The 23,739-nt window shown below is 70.9% G+C and overlaps 1 protein-coding gene across 1 annotated transcript in view; it reads right to left on the bottom strand.

The window, feature by feature from the left end:
• The window catches only part of Kif26a (kinesin family member 26A), a 31,570-nt gene that overhangs the window by 4,851 nt on the left and 2,980 nt on the right, over positions 1-23,739 (bottom strand). The window contains 8 exon segments of the mRNA XM_048362643.1: positions 349-511; positions 590-770; positions 863-1,125; positions 1,259-1,352; positions 1,793-2,005; positions 5,897-6,083; positions 9,708-9,889; positions 15,250-15,663. Coding sequence (XP_048218600.1) covers positions 349-511; positions 590-770; positions 863-1,125; positions 1,259-1,352; positions 1,793-2,005; positions 5,897-6,083; positions 9,708-9,889; positions 15,250-15,663 — 1,697 coding nt within the window.

The following is a 23,739-nucleotide window of genomic DNA, read 5'->3' as shown; positions in this document are numbered from 1 at the left end:
GGGCCGCCCGTCCCCCAGGGCCGTCCTGGCCGGCACACAGGTCCCCGGAGGGCCGCCCGTCCCCCAGGGCCGTCCTGGCCGGCACCCAGGTCCCCGGAGGGCCGCCCGTCCCCCAGGGCCGCCCTGGCCCGCTCCCAGGTCCCCGGAGGGCCGCCCGTCCCCCAGGGCCGTCCTGGCCGGCACCCAGGTCCCCGGAGGGCCGCCCGTCCCCCAGGGCCGCCCTGGCCCGCTCCCAGGTCCCCGGAGGGCCGCCCGTCCCCCAGGGCCGCCCTGGCCCGCACCCAGGTCCCCGGAGGGCCGCCCGTCCCCCAGGTCCGCCCTGGCCGGCCGGCACTCGGCCGCACTCACCGGTAGGGCACGTGCTTGGCCCCGTTGACCAGGGCGAGGATGACGCTGCCCAGGGCTGACAGGGACAGGCACAGGGACCCGCCCGTGGCCTCGGGGCCCCGGCTGGGGGCCGCCTCACAGCCGCCCAGGTCGATGAGGTGCAGCCGGCTCCGGCCTCCAGACACTGCAAGGACAGCGCAGGTGGGCGCCCGGCCCCTCGGCCCCACGGGGCGGGCGGGGTCCCCGGGCGGGGCGCACGTACTTCCGCCCTGGCCGCCCTTGTCCACGCGGTACTGGTACACGTGCAGCGTGAAGAGCAGGTGCGAGCTCCGGCGCGCGTCCTCCCCGCCGACGGGGCCCGGGCTGCGGGCGGCCAGGGCCGCGTCCAGGTAGAAGGCGGCCTTCTCCGCCGTGGGCGCCCGCAGCTCGCTCTGGCTCTGGAGCTGCGGGAGAGGGGGCGGCAGTGGCTCGGGGGGCTCGGCGCGGGCGCGCCCCATCCCCTCGGGGACCCCGGAGGGAGGCCGCCCCGGCGAACCTGCGCCCCCCACGCGGGGTCCTCCTGCAGGTAGACGCCCGGGGACTGGGCGTCCTGGAGGCCGTCGGCGGCCACCCCGGCCAGCAGGTCCCGCAGGCTCTGGTCGCGGCCGCACACCTCCACCGCAGAGACGCGGACGGAGAAGCGCGCGCCCGTCCGGTCCCTGCGCTCCGCGATGAGCCGGAAGAGCCAGGAGATGGCGCAGGGCACCACGCCCAGGCTCTGGGGCGAGCTGTCCTTCCCGATCATGGTGTAGGACTTGCCTGGGGGACACGGGGACCGGTGAGCGCCCCTCCCTTCCCAGGCCTCGGCCTTCCAGAGTCTCCGCGAGCCCCCCGCGGGGAGAGGCACCCCTCTGCTCCCCGCGGCAGCCCGAGGGGGGTCGGGGACACGCACCCAGGCTCCTATGGCCGAACGAGAAGATGCAGCCGTCCACCCCGCTGACCACGGACTGGAGCACGTCGGCCACGGTGCCCGAGCAGACCTCCGCCTGGGAGGGGGAGCGGGGCTCAGGCAGGGGCCGGGGTCACAGCGCGCCGCCGCGTCCACCCCGGTCCACCGGGCGGGCGGCTGAGCCCGCAGTCAGGGCCTGAGCTCAGCGCTCAGCCAGAGGGCACAGGGCCGGGGCGGGGCGGGGGGGGCAGCACCCTGCAGACGCACCGGCGGGGTGCCGCAGACCCCGCAAGCACAGAGGGGCTCCAGCTGCCGGGACACAGGTCTGGGGTCACACAGACGTGTGGGACAGACACCCCCAAAGAGGGGGGCTCCAAGAAGCCCCCGGTGCCCCCGGCTAGGCCTGAAGGTGGGGGAGGGGAGCTGTGGAGGCAGCCGGGGCCAGGGGCCACAGTGGGGGGGCCGGGGGGAGCTGTGGAGCTGACCCCGCTGCTCCCTCCAGCCCAGCCTGCCCTCTCGGGGTCCCGTCCGCTCTACCTGCTCCGAGTCCTGGGGGAAGACGGCGTCGAAGGCAAACATCTTGGGGACGGCCGTGGTGGCGGGGCGCCGGAGGCCCGCCCCGCCCAGGGGCCCGGCGGCCGGGTCGTACAGGGCCACCTGCTTCCTCCGGGAGTCCACCTTCAGGAAGGACGTGGACTCCGCCGCGCGCTGCGCGCCCTGTGCCGGCCAGATCCGCAGCATGACCTTCACCTGGGGGCAGGGAGAGCCGCGTCGCGGGCCGCCCTCCCCCGCTGCCTGCTAATTACAGGGCGGCGGGAGGCGCAGCCGCGCGAGTCAGGGCAGCGGGCCGGGCCGGCGCGGGCACCTGACGCGGCAGGAATGCAGCCAGAGCGGATCCCGTATGAGGTCAGCGGGGCCCGGACGGGGGGGGGGCCCGATACCCCGGCGGGCACCGGGACGCGGGGGTCTGCAAGGCGGCTCCCTCTGCCGAGGCGGAAGGGGGCCCCGCGTGCTGTGCCCCCTGGACGGCCCAGGGGCCCACGGGAGGGCGAAGGCCTGAGGGGGCCGGGAGGCCACGAGGAAGCACCCCCAGGTCTCCCCGCGTCCCACCCACGGCCGGCTCGGGAAGCCATGCTGGCGGAGCTCTGCGGAGCGGACAGGATCCGTGAGGAGACAGACACGCCTTCCCCGGCCCTCCCCACGCAAGCCTGCGGCGTGGGCCAGGAGTACGGGGGGGCGGGTAACGGGACAGAGGCCAGAGTGGAGGTCAGCCTGGGCTACAGCCGGGTGGACGCTGTGCCTCCGAAGCACGGAACGGCGCCCCCAGTGTGCCGGCGTCTGTCCCTCACAGAGAGCACGGGAGGTCGGGACCAGACGCCCGAGTCCGGAGCAACCGCACCGCAGGGCACCAGAGCCCGGGCAGCAGACGGGGGCCCCCGGGCAGGCACCCCGCCGCCCCCGAGCTCCGGGAGCAGACGCCCTCTCCTCTCCCCACCCGGCCGCTCGCATGGGTGGAAATCAAATTAGCCAAGACTGATTTCAGGGCCAATATTTTTCAAGGATTTAATTGTAAGTGACAGGTACATAACGCTGCGGAATGGGTCGGTGGAGGGCGGTTCCCGCCGGTGCCCCGAGGGGGCCTGGAGACAGGGCTCCGCCGGCCGCCCGGGGCTAAGAAGCCCTGGCTGCTCAGAGTCTGGGCTCCACCGGGGGAGAACTGCTTCCTTTATTCCCCAGCGCCAGCAAAACTAGTTCATTTGCAAAGACAGCTGAGAAGCAGACACACACAGGAAAAAGTGCCACTTCCCGGCCATTTGGGGCCCTCCCCCCCCCATGAGCTCCTGCCCACCTCAGGAGCCCAACGGGGATGTGTGAGGATTCCCAGCAGGAGGAGAGCCCGCACGAATCCCGCCGGGCGGGGCCCAGGCAGAAACAGCCCTGTCCAGCCTCCCCCCCACCCCCTGCAACCCGCATCCATTGTCCGCACCCAGGGAACCTGTCATTACCACGGGGAAAATGACGGGCCTTCCAGGAGACAAGTGCATCAAGTCTCCCCCCAAATGCGCAGCGATCACAAAGCCCGCTGAATAGCTGCCTTCCGGAGAAGAGGGGAAAAATGCATTTTGCATTTAAAACAACAACAAAAAAAAGAGAGCGTGCCGCTCGCTGCCGGGCTGCGGGGGAGGGGCGCCGCCCGCAAGGATGTCTTCTTTAATACCACAGCGTGATGAATTAGCTTAAGTAGCACATTAATGTCAGAAATTGAACATAATCTAACTTCTTTTCTGTGACAATATTAAACGCCTTTCAGCAGGCGTTTCTGCCATGTGACGTTACTGCTAATAACGCCGGCGCCTGGTCCCTGGAGAAGCACAGAGCCGCTCAGCCACCGGGGAGAAGGCCAGGACCTGGGCGCAGCCCGGGCCCCCCAATAACACAGACGGCAAGAAGAGCTGCCGCTTTGTGCTACAACACCAGAAAGGAGACCCCACTCTAACCCACCAGGCTGACACCCCCAGGGCCCCCCAGCAGGACACGCCTGAGCAAGACAGGCCAAGGGCCAGGGTGCAGGTGCACAACACCGGGCCCCAGCAGTGCGGGGGTCGGGGGCAGAGGTGACACCGGGCCCCAGCAGTACGGGGGTCGGGGTTAGAGGTGACACCGGGCCCCAGCAGTACGGGGGTCGGGGGCAGAGGTGACACCAGACCCCAGCAGTACGGGGCTGGGGGTTAGAGGTGACAAGGGACCCCAGCAGTACGGGGGTCAGGGTTAGAGGTGACACTAGACCCCAGAAGTACGGGGCTGGGGGTTAGAGGTGACACTGGACCCCAACAGTACGGGGCTGGGGGTTAGAGGTGACACCGGGCCCCAGCAGTACGGGGGTCGGGGGCAGAGGTGACACCAGACCCCAGCAGTACGGGGGTCAGGGTTAGAGGTGACACCAGACCCCAGAAGTACGGGGCTGGGGGTTAGAGGTGACAAGGGACCCCAGCAGTACGGGGGCTCGGGGGCAGAGGTGACACCAGACCCCAGCAGTACGGGGCTGGGGGTTACAGGTGACACCGGGCCCCAGCAGTGCAGGGGTCGGGGTTAGAGGTGACACCGGGCCCCAGCAGTACGGGGGTCGGGGTTAGAGGTGACACCGGGCCCCAGCAGTATGGGGGTCGGGGTTAGAGGTGACACCGGGCCCCAGCAGTACGGGGGTCGGGGTTAGAGGTGACACCGGGCCCCAGCAGTACGGGGGTCGGGGGCAGAGGTGACACCGGACCCCAGCAGTATGGGGGTCGGGGTTAGAGGTGACAGCAGACCCCAGCAGTACAGGGGTCGGGGTTAGAGGTGACAGCAGACTCCAGCAGTGCAGGGGTCGGGGTTAGAGGTGACACCGGGCCCCAGCAGTGCGGGGGTCGGGGTTAGAGGTGACACCGGGCCCCAGCAGTACGGGGGTCGGGATTAGAGGTGACACCGGGCCCCAGCAGTACGGGGGTCGGGATTAGAGGTGACACCGGGCCCCAGCAGTACGGGGGTCGGGATTAGAGGTGACACCGGGCCCCAGCAGTGCGGGGGTCGGGATTAGAGGTGACACCGGGCCCCAGCAGTGCGGGGGTCGGGGTTAGAGGTGACACCGGACCCCAGCAGTACGGGGGTCGGGGTTAGAGGTGACACCGGACCCCAGCAGTACGGGGGTCGGGGTTAGAGGTGACACCGGGCCCCAGCAGTGCGGGGGTCGGGGTTAGAGGTGACACCAGAACCCAGCACCCTAGGGACCCTGAGGCTTGGGCAGATGACCTGTTCAGGAATCCTGGTCCTGGCCCTGCCCAGCGCGTGTCCGGCCTCCATCACCACCGTGCCGTGGGGTACAGGGGCCGCACACTGCCCAGGCCACAGAGCTGTGGGGCGCCCCGAGCTGGGACGTCCACCGTCCACACGCTATGCGCCCGGGGCAGGCCACAGCACTGGGCCACCAGAGGCACCCCACAGCCTAGGGCGCGGGCCCCGGGGAGCAGCGTCCGTGGCCGGCTGGCCCTCCTCCGGCGGCAGCCCTGGGGGGCTGGCCTGTGCTCCCCGTGCCGGCCCCTGGGGCACAGCGGGGCCTCTGGGCGGCGGAGCAGGTCCAGGACAGGAAACCGCGCCGGGTGACAACCGGCCCAGGCCCTGCACCCCGCCGCGGAGCGTCCGGCTTCCCGTCCCCCTCACCAGGCCCCTGCACCCCGCCCCCGGGCAGGGGCTCTTGGAGCTGGGGGTGGGGTCCTCCTCCGAATCTGGGGCCCAGGTCAAGACCCCTGGGGAAGGCCCGGAGCGGCCAGCCCGTGGCCAGGCGGGACCCGCGGCCTGTCCAGCTCTGCCCCCAGCCGGGGCCCGCGGGGCTGTCATCTGCCCGCACACAGCCCAAGGCGTCTCAGGCAGCACCGGGAGGAGGCGGGAAGAAGGGGCTGCTGACCCAGACGTCACCCCAGCCCCAGGAGCCCCAACGCATGCTGTCCCCTAACACCGCCGCCACCCGCGCTTCAAGCGAGCGCTCCAGGCCTTCTCTTCCTCCCGGGTCCCGCAGAGCCCCCCTCTGAAGCCCGGGGTACGGAGGCGGGGCCCATCCACCCCCCGCGCCTCCGACGGGGCCCCCGCCACACCCAGGGCTGGGGCTACCTTTCCGAAGCCACCGGGGTTGTCCTTGGCCTTGGCCGCCCTGAGCAGGCAGGGGGGCGCCGGGGGCGGCCAGAGCTGCAGGACGCCGCTGAAGTCGGTGGGGTAGGCACAGGTGCCGCGGGCGGCGGGCGCGGGGGGCGGCGGGGTCTTCTTGCGCTTGGGGGCCAGGCTGAGCTTCTGAGCGGCCCTGCGGAGGGAAAGCTGTGTCCAGCGCGCCACAGCGGCCGCCCAGGGCCACGCCGCCCGCGCGCGCGCCCTCAGCCCTCCCCCGAGGCCCCGCGCCCGGGCCGGCGACATAGAGTTCTCTTCTGTCCTCACTGGGCTCCGTGGGGAGGGCAGGGCGGCCGCACCGGCGTCCACGGGCCCTGTGCTCCGCCTTCTGGCCTCCGCCCCAGGCCCGGGCGTGGCTCCGATGGGCCGACACCTTCTGTAAGAGGCGCCCAGCAGGGAGCCCACGCGAGCTCCCCCTCCCTCGGCGTGGAGTCCGGGCCGGCCCGCACAGGCCCTCGCGGGGTCGCCGGTTCACGCTTGCCCTCGCCGAGTCTGCTCTCGCCCTGGGCCGGGCCCCCCGGGACCGCCCACCCCTCGCCCTGCCGCTAGGCCACCCTGGGGCACGCACCCCGGCCACCCTCTCTGCCTCGCCCGTCTCTACCTGCCAGCCAGGAGCCCCCCCGCCACCCCCCGTGTGTCAGGGGAACAGGACGGGAGGCCACCCACCCCTCACCCACGCCCCCAAGTGCCGGCTCCCGCCGCCCCCCCCCCCGTGAGCCGCCCCGGCCTACTCTGTCCCTGGAAGGAAGTCTCGGGGAAGGCACGGACGGCGGCCCCTCCGCCCAGCCTCCCGCTCCAGAGCCGCCGCGGCTGGCGTTTTGGTAACTCCTCTCATCTTTAATAGGAGTTGTCTTTTAAGAGGCCCAGGGGACAGTTTCCTCCGAGTGAGGTGTCATCACGGAAAATAAAAGTAATCTACGAGGCATGGCGGAGTCCTTAACGGAGCCACGGTGGCGGCGGCGCGTGCGTGCGGGGCGGGGCCACCGTGGGGCGCGGACGCCGCACGGACCGCGCCCCGGGCCCGGCTTCTCAGGCCGCCACCGGGGCCTGGGGGCTCCGGGCCCACCGCCCGCTGACCACGGCCCCGCCAGCATTCGGCCCCCTCTTCCTTCACCCGCTGCCGGCTCAGCCCAAGAGGCCGGGAGCAGACAGCCCTCCCCAGGCCCAGGCCCCCGCTCGACGGCTCACCCAAGTGGGCATGACGCAGGGGAACGCCACCGCCACTGAACCCCGGGACCAGCCCCGTCCCCGCTGACGAAACCCAGGCCCCCCTGAAACTGACGCCCACCAGCCACGTCAGCACCCCAACGGGAGAGCAGCCCCCGGTCTCAGAAGCCAAGCACGAGCCCGGCTTCAGGGAGATGGGGGAAAGACAGGGCCAAGAGACATCGCCACCGAAAGCCAGTCAGCCCGGGCCCCCTCGGAGCAGCCACGACGCCCCCCGCGTGCGGCTGGGAAGGGCACCGGGGTGGGGGCGCCCCAACGCAGCGCTGCGCGCGCCCCACGCCTAAACCTCGCCCCTCCAGGGTGCCGGGGCGACCTGCCCCCCCCCCCCCGCCAGCACCCCCGGGCACGGGGCGAAGAAGCTGGGTGGAACCAAGCGGGTGAGACTCCAGAAAGCCCCGTGGCCTGGAGGCCGAGGCCCCCCTCGCACGGGTAGACGCCCGGACACCTCCGTCCACCGCCAGGGTGTCCTTGCGCGGGAAGGACGCCCACAGCCCGCCCTCGCCCCCCCCGGTCCCCCAGGAAGATCTGCTAGATGTCTGCAGCCCAGGTCCCACGCACCCAGGGCAGAGAGGCGAGCGGGAGAGCCGGGGCGGCAGGCCGGTGGGCGTGGGCGCCCTCCCGCAGGGGGCGGGCAGGAACCAGGTGGGGCGGGAGGGGGAGGGGAGGGGCGCGGGCCCAGGGCTGCCTCGGCCTCCTCGGGAGGAAACCGGCCCCGCCCACCACAGGCCCTGACTTCCTGCTGGGGAGAGGGCGACCCCGTGCCAGGCCACGGGGCCTAGCTCTGGGGGGCCCCGGGTGGGGGGGCGCAGGCTAGTCCTGTGCCCGGTGGGTATTAAGGAGCCCCTGGGTTCCTGCGGGGGGCAGAGCCGGGACCCAGTCAGGATGGCGCCGTGACAGCCCCACAGTCCTGCCCCTACGGCGGGGTGCTTCCAAGGGCCAGCGTGCCATCCCCCCCCACCTGGAGGCTCCGGCCCCACGGGACCCCCGCAGACAGATCGGCCGTGGGGGGGATGGGCTGGGGGAACAAAGGACACCGCTCCGCACGTGTCTGGGCCGGCGGCCACACGCCCATTGTCTCCGGGTGGACTCGCCGCCCCGAGCACCCTCGACACCCTCGCCCTCGCCGGTGGCAGGGCCGCCCACCACCCGCCCGAGCCCCAGGCCACCTGCCGGAGCGGTGCCTGCCGGGAGCCCGCCCGCCCCCACCTGACCCGCGGCCCGCCACCTGCCGCAGAAGCTACCGCGACGCGGCGGCGCGTCTAACAGGCTGGAAGTAACGGCGGCGGCGAGGCTCCCCCTCGGAAGCAGCCTCCGCCCCCGGCCCCGCCAGCTTGTTTCTTTGTTTCTATGGTAACTGCCCAAGGTCAACTCTCAGCGCGGGCAGCAGCCGCTCCAGCCGGGGCTGAGACAAAAGGCAGCCGGCACCTGCTCTGCCCGCTCTGCTGGGGTGCTGGGGGCTCCCGGGAGCTAATGCGCCGCGTGGGGGGCCGGCGCCTCCCCGCAGGCTTCCAGAGGGAGGCCCCGCCGCGTGCCGGGCCGGCCGGGGGGGGGGGGGGTGCTCCGGCCCAGGACCGGGGGCCGCGTGCCGCCTTTCTTGTCGCGTGAGCATTTCAAATCCCGCCGCCAGCCCAGCCCCGGGAACGTGGCGGCCACCACCAAGCCGAGGCGGAGCCCCGGAGGGCGGGTCGAGGCGGAGGAGGACGCGGCCACCCGCGGGTCCATCCCCGACACCGCCCGGGCTCCCGAGCCGGCTGGGAGGGGCTCCCCCGCCCCCCAGGTCCCCACGGAGCCCAGCCCGGCTCTCTGCCCCTAATTGGGGTGAAGGCTGAGGCCGCCGCCCGCACGGGAGGGAGGGCCGCGCGGCACGGCCCCCGCTCATCAGCCGGCGCAACAACGCCCTCATCATATGCCCTGTCACTCCCCAATCAGGGCCCGCGGTCCCCCCGGACCGGCGCTGATAAGGCGTCCTCCCTCCCGCCGCCCGCCTGCCCCCGTGATTCATGGACAAGCTTATCAGCACCCGGGCGGGCTGCTAATGGCACGGTGACCCGCAGCTGGGCCGCCATTACCACTCATTACCGAGATGACATCCTGTAATCCTCGTCCCCCGGGCGACCAGGGGAGCGGAGGATCCGGCAGAGCCCGGGCCCGCACGAGGCCAGGGGCCGGGGGGGCTCCACGCCCGCCTCCCGCCTCCCATCCACACAGGCCCGCCCCCAGGACCCGGGGCTGCGGGCCAGGCCGTCAACGGGACACGCCAGGGCTCCCGGGGGGAAGCACACCCAGCTGCGAGCCCGGGATGGGGACGCAGGGAGGCCTTCTCCAAGGGCAGCCCGGGAGGCCGGCTGGGTCTCAGCTGAGAGCTTTGGAGCCGCTGTGTCCCCCCAAACGACCCCCACCCTCCTCTCAGCCACGGTCAAGGCCCCCGGCCGCCAAGGCCAGAAGCCCGGGTGTCTGAGGGGCCTCGATCCCCCCCCACACACACACCTACAGCCCTGGCCCCGCGGCCGCCTGGGCGCCCCAGGAAACGCACCTGATGAAGAAGGAGGCTGCGGTGGACGCCGTGGACCCCCCAGCTGAGGGGCCCGGGGTGCCCAGGGCCGAAGCGCAGGCAGCCCCTCGGCTCCAGGGCGTGGGCACGCCGTCCAGACCTGCCCCGGGGGCTCCATCGCGGACGGTGTCAGCCACGGCGACGGCAGCCACGGCCGCCTCGGCCTGCAGGGATGCGAGAGTCCAGGTGAGACGCGGGGTGGGGAGAGCCGTCCCCCGCGCTGCCCGGCCCCGCACACCGCAGCCCTGCGCGTCCCGGGACTCGGCCCACGCGGCCGGGAAGGCCCGGACGTCGGGGCTGGGCGAGCCAGGGCCCTCAGACCCGCCGGGACTTTGACTTTCTAATCCTCCCCATCGAGACAGACAGCGACCGCGGAGGACAGGCGGACGGCTCTCCCTGCCCTTTAACTCCGGGCCTCTGGGATCACCCGAGGCCTCATCAGACAAGGTCCCGCAATAGCTATTTGTCATGAGCACTAATTGCCCCACACGCGACAATGTACCGCGCTCCTCGCGTCTGAAATACTACTCTGGCATTTCCAACTAATTAGCTAAAATAAATTCCACCAAGGGAGATGGTCGTGCCTGAAGCGTGGGTGCAATTAAATGCTCCCCAGGACAGCTTCCACCTACCTAGGTCCGGCGCTGACCTCCGCTCCCTTGACCCGGGCTGCCTCGACTCTGGTTGGGGAGGGGCCACCACCCCAGCATGGCGGGGCCGGCCCTGCTGACCCCCCGGCCTTCACAGCACCAAGCTCCCCCTGGTCCTGAGTGGGGGCCCACACCCCTGCCCAAGATGCCCCAAACCGAGCTGGGGTTCCCCGGGCTGAGGAGGGGTGTGTGACCTTGGTTTGGTGACCCTGGGCTGAGGAGCTCTGTGTACCTGGCCGGCCCCAAGGAGTGGAAGCCCGACAGAGCCAGCCGCCCCGGGCAGGACTGGAGGCCCTGCCGGTGACCCTGCTGGCAGTGGGCAGCGGCCCTTCCCCACGGGGGAGGCCCCGTCCTGCCCACCCCACGGCCAGCATCGGCCTCTGAACACCTCACGGGACACAGCAGGAGCAGGACGGCCCACCGCACCCCCAGCTTCAGGCCAGTGATCGCCCAGCACGCCTGTGGCCTCCGGGCAGTGACCACTCCCCAGAACTTAGAGGAGGACGGGCGGCAGCGAGGGGCACACGCTCCCCGGCCTCTGTGCAGCCGACCCCCCCACTGGCCACCCACCCGCCTGCCCGCCCTCCGGAACCCTGCCTGCCCGCCTGCCCACCCTCCAGAACCCCGCCCGCCCGCCTGCCCGCCCTCTGGAACCCCGCCTGGCCACCCACCCACCCACCCGCCCGCCTGCCTGCCCGCCCTCCGGAACCCCGCCTGGCCACCCACCCACCCACCCACTGCCCGCCCTCCGGAACCCCGCCTGCCCGCCTCCCTTAACCTCGAATGTGGATCCCGTGTGGATCAGTTCACGTTCACTATGAAAGACACAAACTTCCTCACTGAGCGCAACAGCGCAGCCGAGCTCCTCAGCCGAGCACCCGCTGGCCGCCGCGGCCGGCAGGGTGGGCTCCGGGGTGGGACCACGCCGCCCACTGCGCCCCCGGTACCTGTAGCCCGTCCTGGGCTTGCTACCGGACACGAAGGGCCGAGGCTGCCGCCCCAGCCCCCGCTCACCCCGCCCACCCCGCCGGCCTCGCCGGCAGCAGCGCGGCCTCCGGCCGGCCGGCCAGCCCGCCAGGACGGTGCGGCCCGCACGGCCGAGCCGCCCCACTGACCTGTGCCGGGGATCCCGCACGCGCCTCGGTTCCACCGTCCCGCGGGCTGCCGCGCCGCGGCTGCGTCCGTGAGGACGGCCACGGCCAACTCCTGCCAGAAGCAGAGCCCAGGCAAGCGGAAAGAAGCCATCCCAAGCGAGCGGAGCGGGAGGGGCCGGCGGGAGGAAGACCACGACACGGGGGCAGAGGACGCGGGGCGGACGCCGGGCGGAAAGCGCGACGGCACACACACGGCAGCGACCGAAGGGGAACGAGCGTGAGGAGAGGAGAGCGGGAGAGGCGGCCGGCCGGAGGGGCGTGGCCGGACGGAGGGGCGTGGCCAGCTGGGGCGCGGCCGGAGGGGCGTGGCCAGCCGGGGGTGCGGGCGCGGGCAAGGCCGGAGGGGCGTGGCCAGACGGAGGGGCGTGGCCAGCCGGGGCGCGGCCGCAGGGGCGTGGCCAGCAGGGGCGCGGCCGCAGGGGCGTGGCCAGCAGGGGCGCGGGCCCTGCCTCGCAGGCACCTCCCACCTGGGCCAGCACGGGCCTGCCTCACCCGAGCCCCTCGCGCCCACCCTGGGGTTCCGGGCAGTGTCGTTCCGGGGAAGCACAAGGCGAGCCTATCGCGTGCTAGCCGTCCATGCCTGAGCTCCACGCCAGTAAGGCAGAAAGGACAGAGCCCCCAGCCCTCCCCACCCCCCACCCAGTGCCGTCTCAGAGTCCCCCAGCCCTCCCCTGCCCCCCACCCAGTGCCCTCTCAGAGTCCCCCAGCCCTCCCCCCCACCCAGTGCCGTCTCAGAGTCCCCCAGCCCTCCCCCTCCCCCCACCCAGTGCCCTCTCAGAGCCCCCAGCCCTCCCCCGCCCCCCACCCGGTGCCGTCTCAGAGTCCCCCAGCCTTCCCCCCCACCCAGTGCCCTCTCAGAGTCCCCCAGCCCTCCCCCGCCCCCCACCCAGTGCCCTCTCAGAGTCCCCCAGCCCTCTCCCCCACCCAGTGCTGTGCTGTCTCAGAGTCCCCCAGCCCTCCCGCCCACCCGGTGCCGTCTCAGAGTCCCCCAGCCCTCCCCCCCACCCGGTGCCGTCTCAGAGTCCCCCAGCCATCCCCCCCACCCGGTGCCGTCTCAGAGTCCCTCAGCCCTCCCCCTCCCCTGCCCCAGCCCAGGGCTGTCTCTAAGTCCCTGCCCAGTGCTGTTTGGAGGGCAGGGTGCAGAGGCCCTGCCCGGTGGAGGGAAGGCGGGGGACTCCGGAGCCCCAGCTGAGCCATCTCAGGGGCCCACAAAACTCTGGCCTCATCCAAGGCCAGGCAATCTTAGCCTGCAGGGCCTTGTCCTGCCCCACAAAAGAGGGGGTTGTCCCTCTTCCACAGAAGGTAGACTGAGGCCTACACTAGCAAGGATGTAGCACCGAGACCCGCAGGCCCGAGCCTAGCCAGCGCCCTCCCCTCCCTCCCAGCATCCCCCAGCACGACGGGCGGGCGGCACCCGGAACCCGGAGCTCCGAGTGCGAGGCGAGCAGGCAGGCCGGCCAGCAGCAGGAGCCCCGGGCTGGCCCGGCCCGGCTGTCCTGGCGGGAAGCCGGCTCCCCAGGGCCCCTCTCACGCATCCACCACCGACCCACCCAGGCCTGCTGTCAGAGGACACAGAAGGCCCTGCCCTGGGGGGGGGGGGCTGTGGCCATGGGGCTGCATCTTGGGGCAGGCGGGGGAGGTGACAACGATTGACAACTGGGAAATAACAGCCAGGCTGGCTACCCCCAGAGCTCCAAACGGCAGTGTGGACACTGAGCAGGCAGGGCGGACCAGAAAGGGCCCGGCTCCGTGTCACACAAGTAACGCGGAGCGTGGCGTTGCTCCGAGCGCCCCTGGCCACGGCCACGGCACGGGGCAGGCTCGCCGCCCGTGGCCCAGGACAACCCCGGCACCCTGGGCGGCCCTTCTCTCCTCGTGAGGGGCGACCAGCACCCCTCTTCCCGGGCCTCGGCAGAGCCCGCTCCAGCCCGCCACCCACCTGCCCGGGAGACCCTGCGCTGCCCGGGGCCCCCACTGGGCCTGTGACAAGTGCTGACTTCCGGAGCGGCAGGCGCTGTTCCACGGCTCCGGGGCCGTCTCTAACGATCGACGCCGTGGCGTGGGGGCGGGGGTGCGTTGCCTCATCTGAACCCTAAAGTTCTATTTATGGTTCTAATAATCTCCCTATTGATCGTCACGACTGTTCTCTAATTATAAATCCATTCCTACCTAGCCTGAACACGATCGATGTGCACACAGAACGGGGAGCGGGCTCGTTCGTCTGATGGCACGCGGGCGGGCGGGCGGGCGGTCCCCCGGGCTCCTGCCCCCAGCCCCACGGCGCCGGCCCCCCGGCGGCCTGCTTCGTCTGGGGTGGGGAGGACAGGCCACGGGCCCGCTGGCTGGCTGCGGGCGCCAACGTGGGGACGCGGGAAGGAAAACGCGGCCAGTGCAGCTTCTCGGGTCTCGGGCGTCGCCTGGGGACCCCCGCTCTGCGGGAGGCATCCGCTGGCCCCGGGACCCCCGCCTCGGCCCCACGCTCACAGCCCCGTCCGTCCTCAGAGCCCCTCAGGTGGGCGCACGGGCCACGCCCAGAGCCACGCCCAGAGCCATGCCCGGAGCCACGCCCGGAGCCACGAGGCCCCGCGGGGGGGGGGGGGAGTCAGCAAACCACGTGGACGCTACGAGCCCCCCGAGAGCAGCGCGGCCCTCGCGGCCGACCCGAACCTGCTCCCCGCCGGGGCGGGGCCCTCAGCCACGGTCCCGTCCCAGAGGGGTGGGCCTGCCCCTCAGAGGGGTCCGAGACGGCGCCCGGGGCGTGGGGCCCGCCTGCACCCCTGCCCGTCCTCCTGGCGTGGGCCTGGCTTGAGGGCAAGGGTCAAGGGTGAGGGCTGGCCAGCCCACTCCAGCCCCCCCCCCAGCCCACGGAAACCCCGCTCCCCCCCGCTCCCCCCCCCCCGGAGCCTCACTCATCCTACTCTCCCCGCTCTGCTGGAGGTGCCTGCCCCAGCCCGGACCCCCCTCCCCCCGCCCCGGCTGGGCACTTCGGGGCGGGGGGAGGACAGGCAGGGGGCCCCAAGCCGGCAGGGGCTGCGCAGAGCTGGCTGTTCCCGTCTGGGGCCAGACCCCGCCACGGCGGTGCGCCTGCGTGACCCGAACCCAGACCACACTTCCCTGCACCCCAGAGAGGCACTCCCGCCCTGAACCCGTCTTCCCAGCTGGAAAACTGGGGCGCAGGATTCTGGGGAGACCCAGGCGCGTGGCGCGGCCACAGAGCTCGCTTCTCGGGCCACGTAGCCACTGTCCAGCCCCACACAGGGGCCCCCGGGAAGGCGGGGCCCGCGGGGCGGGAGGCGGGGGGGGACATCCCCAACCGACCCAGCCCCCTCTGGTCTCCTGGGGGACCCAGCCCTGCCTGGCAGGTGGGCCCCGTCCATGGAGCGGCTCTGTGGTTCCGGGGGAGGGGGCAGCCTGGCGTGGCCCATGCCGCACAGAGACCTCCCTCCCCACGGCCCGGGAAGGGTCTGGACTCGTGGAGACAACGTCAGGGCTCTGCCTGCCCACCCCCTCCCCAAGCCACCCCGGAACGCGAGACCCTGCGCCCACGCGGAGTCCCGTGGCTGCAGAGCTCCCGCCGGGCACCCCATGCCGCCCGCCGGGCCCCCCAAGCCACCCGCCGACCCCCCACGCCGCCCGCCGGCCCCCCACGCCGCCCGCCGACCCCCCACGCCGCCCGCCGGCCCCCCACGCGCCCCACGTGCCCACGCGCGCGGCACTCACCAGGCAGGTGGGCGGCAGGAAGCTGTTGACCCTCGTGAGGCCCCACACGCCCTCCAGACACTGCTGCGCCTGGATGGTGACGGTGCTCAGGGCCCCCCCGAGGCCCGCGGGGGCCACGGACACCTGGACGCTGGGTCCCGGCGGCCAGGCCGGCCCCTTCCTCCGGTCCGGCTGTCTCCCCGCGGGGCCTCCCGGCCCGGGCGCGTCCTTGGGGCCGGCCGTGGTCCCGGGGCCGCCGCCTCCTCGAGGGGCATCGGGGCCGGCGGGGGCCTGGAGCAGGTGCAGGGCCTCCCTGGTGAGCGGGTGCAGGTGCGCGGCGCAGACGTCACAGCGGCTCTCGGCCCCGGGACGGCAGGCGGGCGGCACCCCGGGCGCCGGCAGCTTGTCGAGAAGCAGGGCGGACAGGCAAGGGTCCTGGGGGCGGCAAGGGACACGCGCGTCAGTCCAGGGCGCCGCCATCGGAGCCCCCAGCTCGCCGTCCGTCACCGACCAGTGAGCCCGAGCGGCCTCACCCGCCGCCTCCCAGCGGGAAGATAATTATCCGCGCTGAACGGTGAGGTCAGCCGCGCTCTCGGCAGCGGCTCCCGGACGACCCAACCAGGCAGCAGGCGCGGGGAGAGGAGCCCGGGCCGCCCTCCCCCCCCCCCGCCGCCCTCCCCCCGGCCGCCCTCCCCCGGGCCCGCAATCCACAGGCCGCCCTGCCGCTCCCGGGAAGAAGGTGGCCCGCGGAGTCCCCGGGGGCAGGAGGTCGCCGCGTCCCTGAGCCAGGGACGGCCCTGGCCAAGATGGGCATGAGCCGGAGCCGGGCGCCCGCCGGGAGCCAGGGGGGGGCTACCCCTCCCGCAGGAGGCAGAGAAGGGGGCCGAGCTCCACAGGAGCTTGCCAGGTGCAAGACTACAAGCGCCCCCCCCCCACGGGTCCACACCGCTTGGCCAGGCGCTGCCCACCCTCCTGCAGCCCCCCCCCCCCCGGCGAGAGCCGAGCCCGGCGAAGCCTGTCCTGCTCTGGAAGGCCTGGCAAACCCCGAAAACAAGGCAGTGGCCCCTCAGTCACACAGCCCAGATGTGGTCACCACTGGGAGCTCTGGTCTTCCCAGCCGGCCACTGCCCACACCCCAGCAGCCCCACCCTGGGGCTCCCGCCCCCCAGCCCAGGGCTCCCCCCCCCAGCCCAGGGCTTCCTCCCCCACCCCTGGGCTCCCCCCAGCCCGGGGCTCCCCCCCCCACCCTGGGCCCCCCCACCTCAGGGCTGCTCCCCCCACCCCAGCTCAGGCACCCCTGCCTCACTGGCCACCACCCACAGGGAATCCGGAAAGGCTGGGGCCGTTCCAGCCAACCCAGGTGGGCACCGAAGAGACAGCAGCCTCCCCGGCCGCACATTCATTCCGCAGACGTGGAAACTGAGGCAGCTGTCCCATGGGGGGGCGAGGGGGGGCAGTCGGCAGCCATGTCCACAGTGCGCAGGAAGCCGGCGCTGGCGGGCCGGGCCGGGGCTCCCTCGTGGCAGGGCAGGGGTGGTTCCTCCTCTGGCTCCCGCCCCGGCCCCTCCCCCACGGCCCCGGGCAGATGAAAGGGTGACCCCTGCCAGGCCCGGCCCGCGCCAGCTGCCTGATCTGCGGGCCGTTCCGGAAGGCCTGGATCGTCTCCAGGCTCTGAAGTGCCTGGCAGGCCTGGTCCTGATTAGCCGACACCCAGTCCCCCCGCGCCCCTGGGAGTTCACCGGCGGAGGCCGCAGGGCGCTCTGCGGGGCGAGGGGCCGCGGCCGGAGCCCTGGCGGGCGGGCCCGGCCCAGGCAGGGGGCAGCTGGCCTGGTTTCCTGTCCCCTCCGTGTTGATTGGGCTGGTTTTTCCACTCAGCAGGAGGCTGTGGAGGGGAAGGAAGTGCTGCCTGCTGGAGCCATTAACCCAACTTAAAAAAGACCGTGGCCCAGCCCCCCACGGCAGCCCGAGGCCCTGGGCCAGCGGCCCAGCCCGGCCCAGCCCAGCCCAGCCTGGCCCGGCACAGCACAGCACAGCCCTTTGTTCTGGGGCCTCTGCGACATCTAGGTGGCCACAGCCAGTTTAGGGAGCTACAAGCCTCTGGGACATTCCCTCAGTGACCCCAACATCAGGGGCCAGGAAGGGAGGCCGCAGGGCAGGGCAGGGCGGGGGCCAGCAGGGCAGGGCGGGGCGGGGGCCAGCAAGGCAGGCCCGAGGGCGAGGGCGAGGGCAGGGTAAGGCAGGCACTGAGCCCCTGCAGCCCCAGTCCAGAAGCAAGGGCCAGGGAACTGTGACCAAGACACCAGAGCTGCTCCAGCTAGAAGTGCCCCCCCCCCCACCTAGCCCAATCCTTGGGAACTCTGAGCCCAACCAAGACCTCAGGGCACAGGTAGGAATTTGGGGAGCGCACTGCGCTCAAGCCCGGCTTCCCACACACAACCGTGAACTCGGCACGGGGCCGGTCGTGGGGGCCTTCCGTCTTCTGGAGCAGCCACAGGGAATGTACTGCACAATCCCTGCCAGGCGGGGCTCTAGGCCAGAGCCCCGTCTGGGGACCAGAACCTCTCCTAGGTCTGGGGACTCTCTCTACCCCCCACTGCAGGGGACGGCCAGCTCCAGGCTCACCATGGCCACCTCTCCAGCCACACACGGAGACCCCCTGGGCCCCTCAAGCAGGCCAGGCTGCAGTGGGGGACAGAAAGAGGGGCCCAGGGCCCAGAGCCTCCCTGATCTGGAGGAAGGCAACCCATTCGACCTCACAGTCTGCTCCAGAGGGGCCCGGGACCTCCTCCCGCCCCACCCCCGGGGCCCCACCACCTCACCAAGACCACACACACACACACACACACACGCGCGCGCACACGGCTCCACCCTTCCCAAAGAAGACAGACCCCCCCCTTCCCTGCAAAGCACCCAGAGGCTCAGAGCCACGCCTGTGTTCTCTGCTCCGCCCTCCCCTCCCCCTCCCCCTTGCTCCTTGGCGACCTGGCAGGGGCAGGGGCAGGGACCCAGGCAGGGCAGCCAGAACCTTCCCCGGCCGCCTGGCAGCTGGAGTCCACAGGCCCCTGGCCCCAGGGTCGGCCTCCAAGCTCAGGATTTTAGCCCCTGAAGTCCAGTCCCCACTCGGAGTCGGTGCCTTCAGAAATACAGTAACTGCTCCACTGCAAGCTATTACTTTCAATTTCCTCTTCATGGTCTAATTAAGCAGGCCTTTTACACGCACCGGAAAAGTGTTTTTCTTAACCGGATTCAATGTAACACTGTGCGCTACCGACCCACCGCACGGTGAGTTTGAGGGGCCTCTGTGACACTCAAGTGACGACTTTCTGTTTCCGTTTAGCGTGTGGGGTCTCCAGGCTGCTTTAGGGAATCTCCCACCGTCTCCTCGAGGGAGCCGGCCCGGCCCCGCCCGGCCCCGCCCGGCCTCGGTCCCCAGCCCCGGAGGAGACCCCTCAGCGCGGCACCCGCCAGGCCAGCTCACGGGGCAGACGGGCCGAGGACCCCGACGCCCCAGGCTCTCCGGCCCCACACCCCGGGTCCAGCCCAGGACCACTCCCCCCTTCCCTTCCCCAAGCCTCTGGGCCGTGGCCCCTCGCTGCGCTTCCAAAGTGGGCAACAGGTCCCGGGGCTGCCTTCAGGGCACACCGCGTGGGAAACGGCCTGGCGGGGCCGGGCGGGGCCCAGTGTCCCGGCCTGGAAACCGCCAGGCTCAGCGTGGCCGCCCAGGGCCCCGCCCACCCCCACCCCCACCCCCACCCCCACCCCCGCAGGCCCCTCACCAGAGGCCCAGAGCCTGCGGGCCACGGATCTGCCGCTCTGAGAGCCATCTGGCCAAGCGGGCCTCCCCCCTTCGCCGAGGGGGCATCCGAGGAGGCGGGCCAGCCCGCCCAGCACCGCCCCGCACCCCGCTCCAGCCCGTGCCAGGCACCGCCCGCGGGACTGCCCGGGACAGACCCTCCCATTGAGACCTCCCCTCCAAGGCCGGCCCTGGGCTCCCGGGCGGCCCCTGCAGGCGGCGGGGCCCGGAGAGGCCGGGGTCACCACCCCCCGAGGAGGCAAGGACAGGCCTTGGCACCGGCTGCGGCCACTGGGTGGGGCGTGAAGCCCCGCGCACCTCGGTTTCCCCATCCGAGCGGCGGGGCAGTGGACGCCTTCCCAGGCCGCCGGGAGCGTGCACTGCGCGATGGAGAGCCAGGAGCCGCTCGGGGACGAGCCTGGGTGCCGGTCTCGGGGACGAGGCCTGGGCCTGGGTTCCGGTCTCGGGGACGAGGCCTGGGTGCCGGTCTGGCGGGAATCCTGAGGCCGCTGGGCTGCCGCACAACGCCGCACACAGGGGCTACAGCATGAGGACAGAAGCTGGGGGGACCCCCCCCCAAGCCCCGGGGCAGAGCCTCAAGCAAAACCCAGCCTGGTACATTCCACCGGGGGTGGGGGGGGGAACAGCCCAGGCAGCCTCGTACCCGGGTCAGAGGCCAACGCATGCCGCACGCCGAGGATCCACCGGGGCCGAGCCGGAGGGCGCCAGGCCCCGCACTGGGCCACGGGGGGCCACCAGTCCACAGCTCCAGACCCCAGTCAGGGCCCACGCACCCCAGCCCCAGCCTCCTCCCGCTGGAGGCTGCCCCGGGCCCCGCAGCCCCCAGAGGTGGCCCTGCCACGCATGCCCACCCGCCAAACCGGGTGACGAGCGCCCAGGCGGCAGCAGGGAGCGAGGCAGGGGGAGACGCTGCGGTCTCCGGCCCCACCCCAGGTCACCGCCCAGGAGCAGGTCCTCGGGCACCGCGCTCACCCCGCAGCGTGAGACGCTAGAGCCCCGCGGCAAAGGCCAGCCCACCCCGCCGCGGGCCCAGGACACCCGGGGGTCCGTCTGGGCCTTCCCAGCGCGCCCTCACCGCACGGGCCCCACGGCCCCGGCCACGCCGAGCGCGCCACGGAGAGGCTCGGGAAAAACGTGCCGGGCCACTTCCCCTCCTTACCCACGGCTCACTTCCTCTCACAAAGGTTGTGTGGGAACTTCCAGAATCCACACAATACACACGTGAGGCAAGGCCAAGCCACGAGAGCTGGGCACACCAGACACACACACACACGCACACGGATGACCAGCTCCCACGGGAGACGGGCTGGCCACCACCAGACACGCACACACAGGAACGGTCAGCTCCCACGGGAGACGGGAAGAAAGAAGAACCGCTTTGCTGTGAGCTTCCTGACAGGCAGCGGGAAAAGGGGAGTAGACTTCCTTTGCTGTTTAAGACAAGAACCAGCCCTTCTGGCTGCGGAAGGTGAGGCCCTTCCAGAATAGGGAGGGGAGGGGAGGGGAGGCCTCAGGCCATCACGAGCCCCCCCGCCCCCCCAGCAGCTCAAGGCTCCTCGCCTCCACCCCAGCTCAGCGGAGCGGAGGGGAGGCCAGCGGCCACGCTCTGTCCCCGCCCAGTCCCAGGTACGACACGGAGTCCCAGATTCCCTCACATGACACAGAAGGCGACACAGGCACCCAGGGGGGCCCTCCGTGACTCACCCCTGCTCCCAGAAGATGGGGGGGCCCCAGCAGCCACCCGTCCAGCTGCCGGGCCTCCTCCAGCCCCTCCGCCCTCCCACCGGCAGCCTGGAGGCCACGCTCCCCAGAGGAGCCCCAGGAGTAGATGCTTCCCCGTGAGTCACCCCATCCCCTGCCAGCCCGGGAGCACCCCCTCCCCCACACCTGCCCTGGCGGCCCCCTGGGCTCAGCCGGGGAGGAGCAGAGCGCCCAGGGCCCCACCCTGCAGCCCCGCAGGAGGGCGGCGGGGAAACTGCCAGCCCGGCCGCCCCTACCTTCCCGCCCAGCACTGGGGCGGGGGCCGCAGACCCAGGGCCTCAACGTCGCGAGGTAACGGGGGGGGGGGCACAGACAGCTCTCGAGGGCCGGGGGCTGAGGGCCGGTGCTCCTCGCGGGAAAGGTGGAAGGAGAGGCCGTGGGGACCCGATGCAAAGCCACGGAGGACGGGACGCGGGCACAGGACGCCGGGACCCCGGCCCCAGAGAACCGGTCCCGGGTTCCAGGACCGAGGGACCCCGGCCAGGGCACCGAACGGAGGGCCGCGAGGGGCCACGGGCCGCGAGGGGCCACGGGCCGCGGCCACAGTGCGGGGCACCGACTTCCCCGGGATGGTCAGAACCAACTCCAGCCACGGCTCAGGCAAGCAAGGCCGTCCAGTGCCACACACACACGCCGAGGTCGTTCACCACACGTGCATGTACACACACACACACACACACGCCGAGGTCGTTCACACACGTGCATGTACACACACACACACACGCCGAGGTCGTTCACCACACGTGCATGTACACACACACACAGGCGGAGGTCGTTCACACACGTGCATGCACACACACACACGCCGAGGTCGTTCACACACGTGCATGTACACACACACACACGCTGAGGTCGTTCACCACACGTGCATGTACACACACACACACACACACGCCGAGGTCGTTCACACACGTGCATGTACACACACACACACACGCCGAGGTCGTTCACACACGTGCATGTACACACACACACACACTGAGGTCGTTCACACACGTGCATGCACACACACACGCCGAGGTCGTTCACACACGTGCATGTACACACACACACACGCCGAGGTCGTTCACACATGTGCATGTACACACACACACACAAGCCGAGGTCGTTCACCACACGTGCATGCACACACACACACACACACGCCGAGGTCGTTCACACACGTGCATGTACACACACACACACGCCGAGGTCGTTCACCACACGTGCATGTACACACACACACACACACACGCCGAGGTCGTTCACACACGTGCATGTACACACACACACACACGCTGAGGTCGTTCATCACACGTGCATGTACACACACACACACAAGCCGAGGTCGTTCACCACACGTGCATGCACACACACACACACGCCGAGGTCGTTCATCACACGTGCATGCACACACACACACACGCCGAGGTCGTTCACACACGTGCATGCACACACACACACGCCGAGGTCGTTCACACGTGCATGTACACACAAACACACACACGCCGAGGTCGTTCACCACACGTGCATGTACACACACACACACAAGCCGAGGTCGTTCACCACACGTGCATGTACACACACACACAACACACGCTGAGGTCGTTCACCACACGTGCATGCACACACACACACACACAAGCCGAGGTCGTTCACCACACGTGCATGTACACACACACACAACACACGCTGAGGTCGTTCACCACACGTGCATGCACACACACACACACACACGCTGAGGTCGTTCACCACACGTGCATGCACACACACACACACACACGCCGAGGTCGTTCACCACACGTGCATGCACACACACACACACGCCGAGGTCGTTCACCACACGTGCATGTACACACACACACACGCCGAGGTCGTTCACACACGTGCATGCACACACACACACAAGCCGAGGTCGTTCACCACACGTGCATGCACACACACACAAGCTGAGGTCGTTCACACACGTGCATGTACACACACACACACACGCCGAGGTCGTTCACACACGTGCATGTACACACACACACACGCCGAGGTCGTTCACACACGTGCATGCACACACACACACAAGCCGAGGTCGTTCACCACACGTGCATGCACACACACACACACACGCCGAGGTCGTTCACCACACGTGCATGCACACACACACACACACACGCCGAGGTCGTTCACACACGTGCATGCACACACACACACACGCTGAGGTCGTTCACCACACGTGCATGCACACACACACACACAAGCCGAGGTCGTTCACCACACGTGCATGTACACACACACACAACACACGCTGAGGTCGTTCACCACACGTGCATGCACACACACACACACGCTGAGGTCGTTCACCACACGTGCATGCACACACACACACAAGCCGAGGTCGTTCACCACACGTGCATGCACACACACACACACACACACGCCGAGGTCGTTCACACACGTGCATGCACACACACACACACACACACGCCGAGGTCGTTCACCACACGTGCATGCACACACACACACGCCGAGGTCGTTCACCACACGTGCATGTACACACACACACACGCCGAGGTCGTTCACACACGTGCATGTACACACACACACACGCACACACAGGCGGAGGCCATCTACCACACGCACACATAGGCCAAGGCCACCCACCACACACACACACGCACACACAGGCGGAGGCCGTCTACCACACGCACACACAGGCGGAGGCTCCACCACACACGGGCGGTGTTCGTCTGGCGGCTCCGGGCTCTCGGCAGGCAGCGGGAAGGAGACGCTGCCTCCGATGAGCAAGAGATCTGCAAGAGGCTAAATGAGAATCGATTGTGTTCCCAGTCGGAGGTGATAATCAATTCGGTGCCAGTATTGACACCTCAAATGTCACCGGGTCTCTGGAGGAGCCCCCATCCCGCCGTGGCCGCAGCTGGCGGACCCAAGCACCTCCCTGCCCCCGC

This window comes from Perognathus longimembris, chromosome 14, assembly GCF_023159225.1.
Source record: "Perognathus longimembris pacificus isolate PPM17 chromosome 14, ASM2315922v1, whole genome shotgun sequence".
Classification (NCBI taxonomy): domain Eukaryota; kingdom Metazoa; phylum Chordata; class Mammalia; order Rodentia; family Heteromyidae; genus Perognathus; species Perognathus longimembris.
Note: the sequence above shows the minus strand (reverse complement) of the source record. Positions and strands in the feature narration are given on the sequence as shown.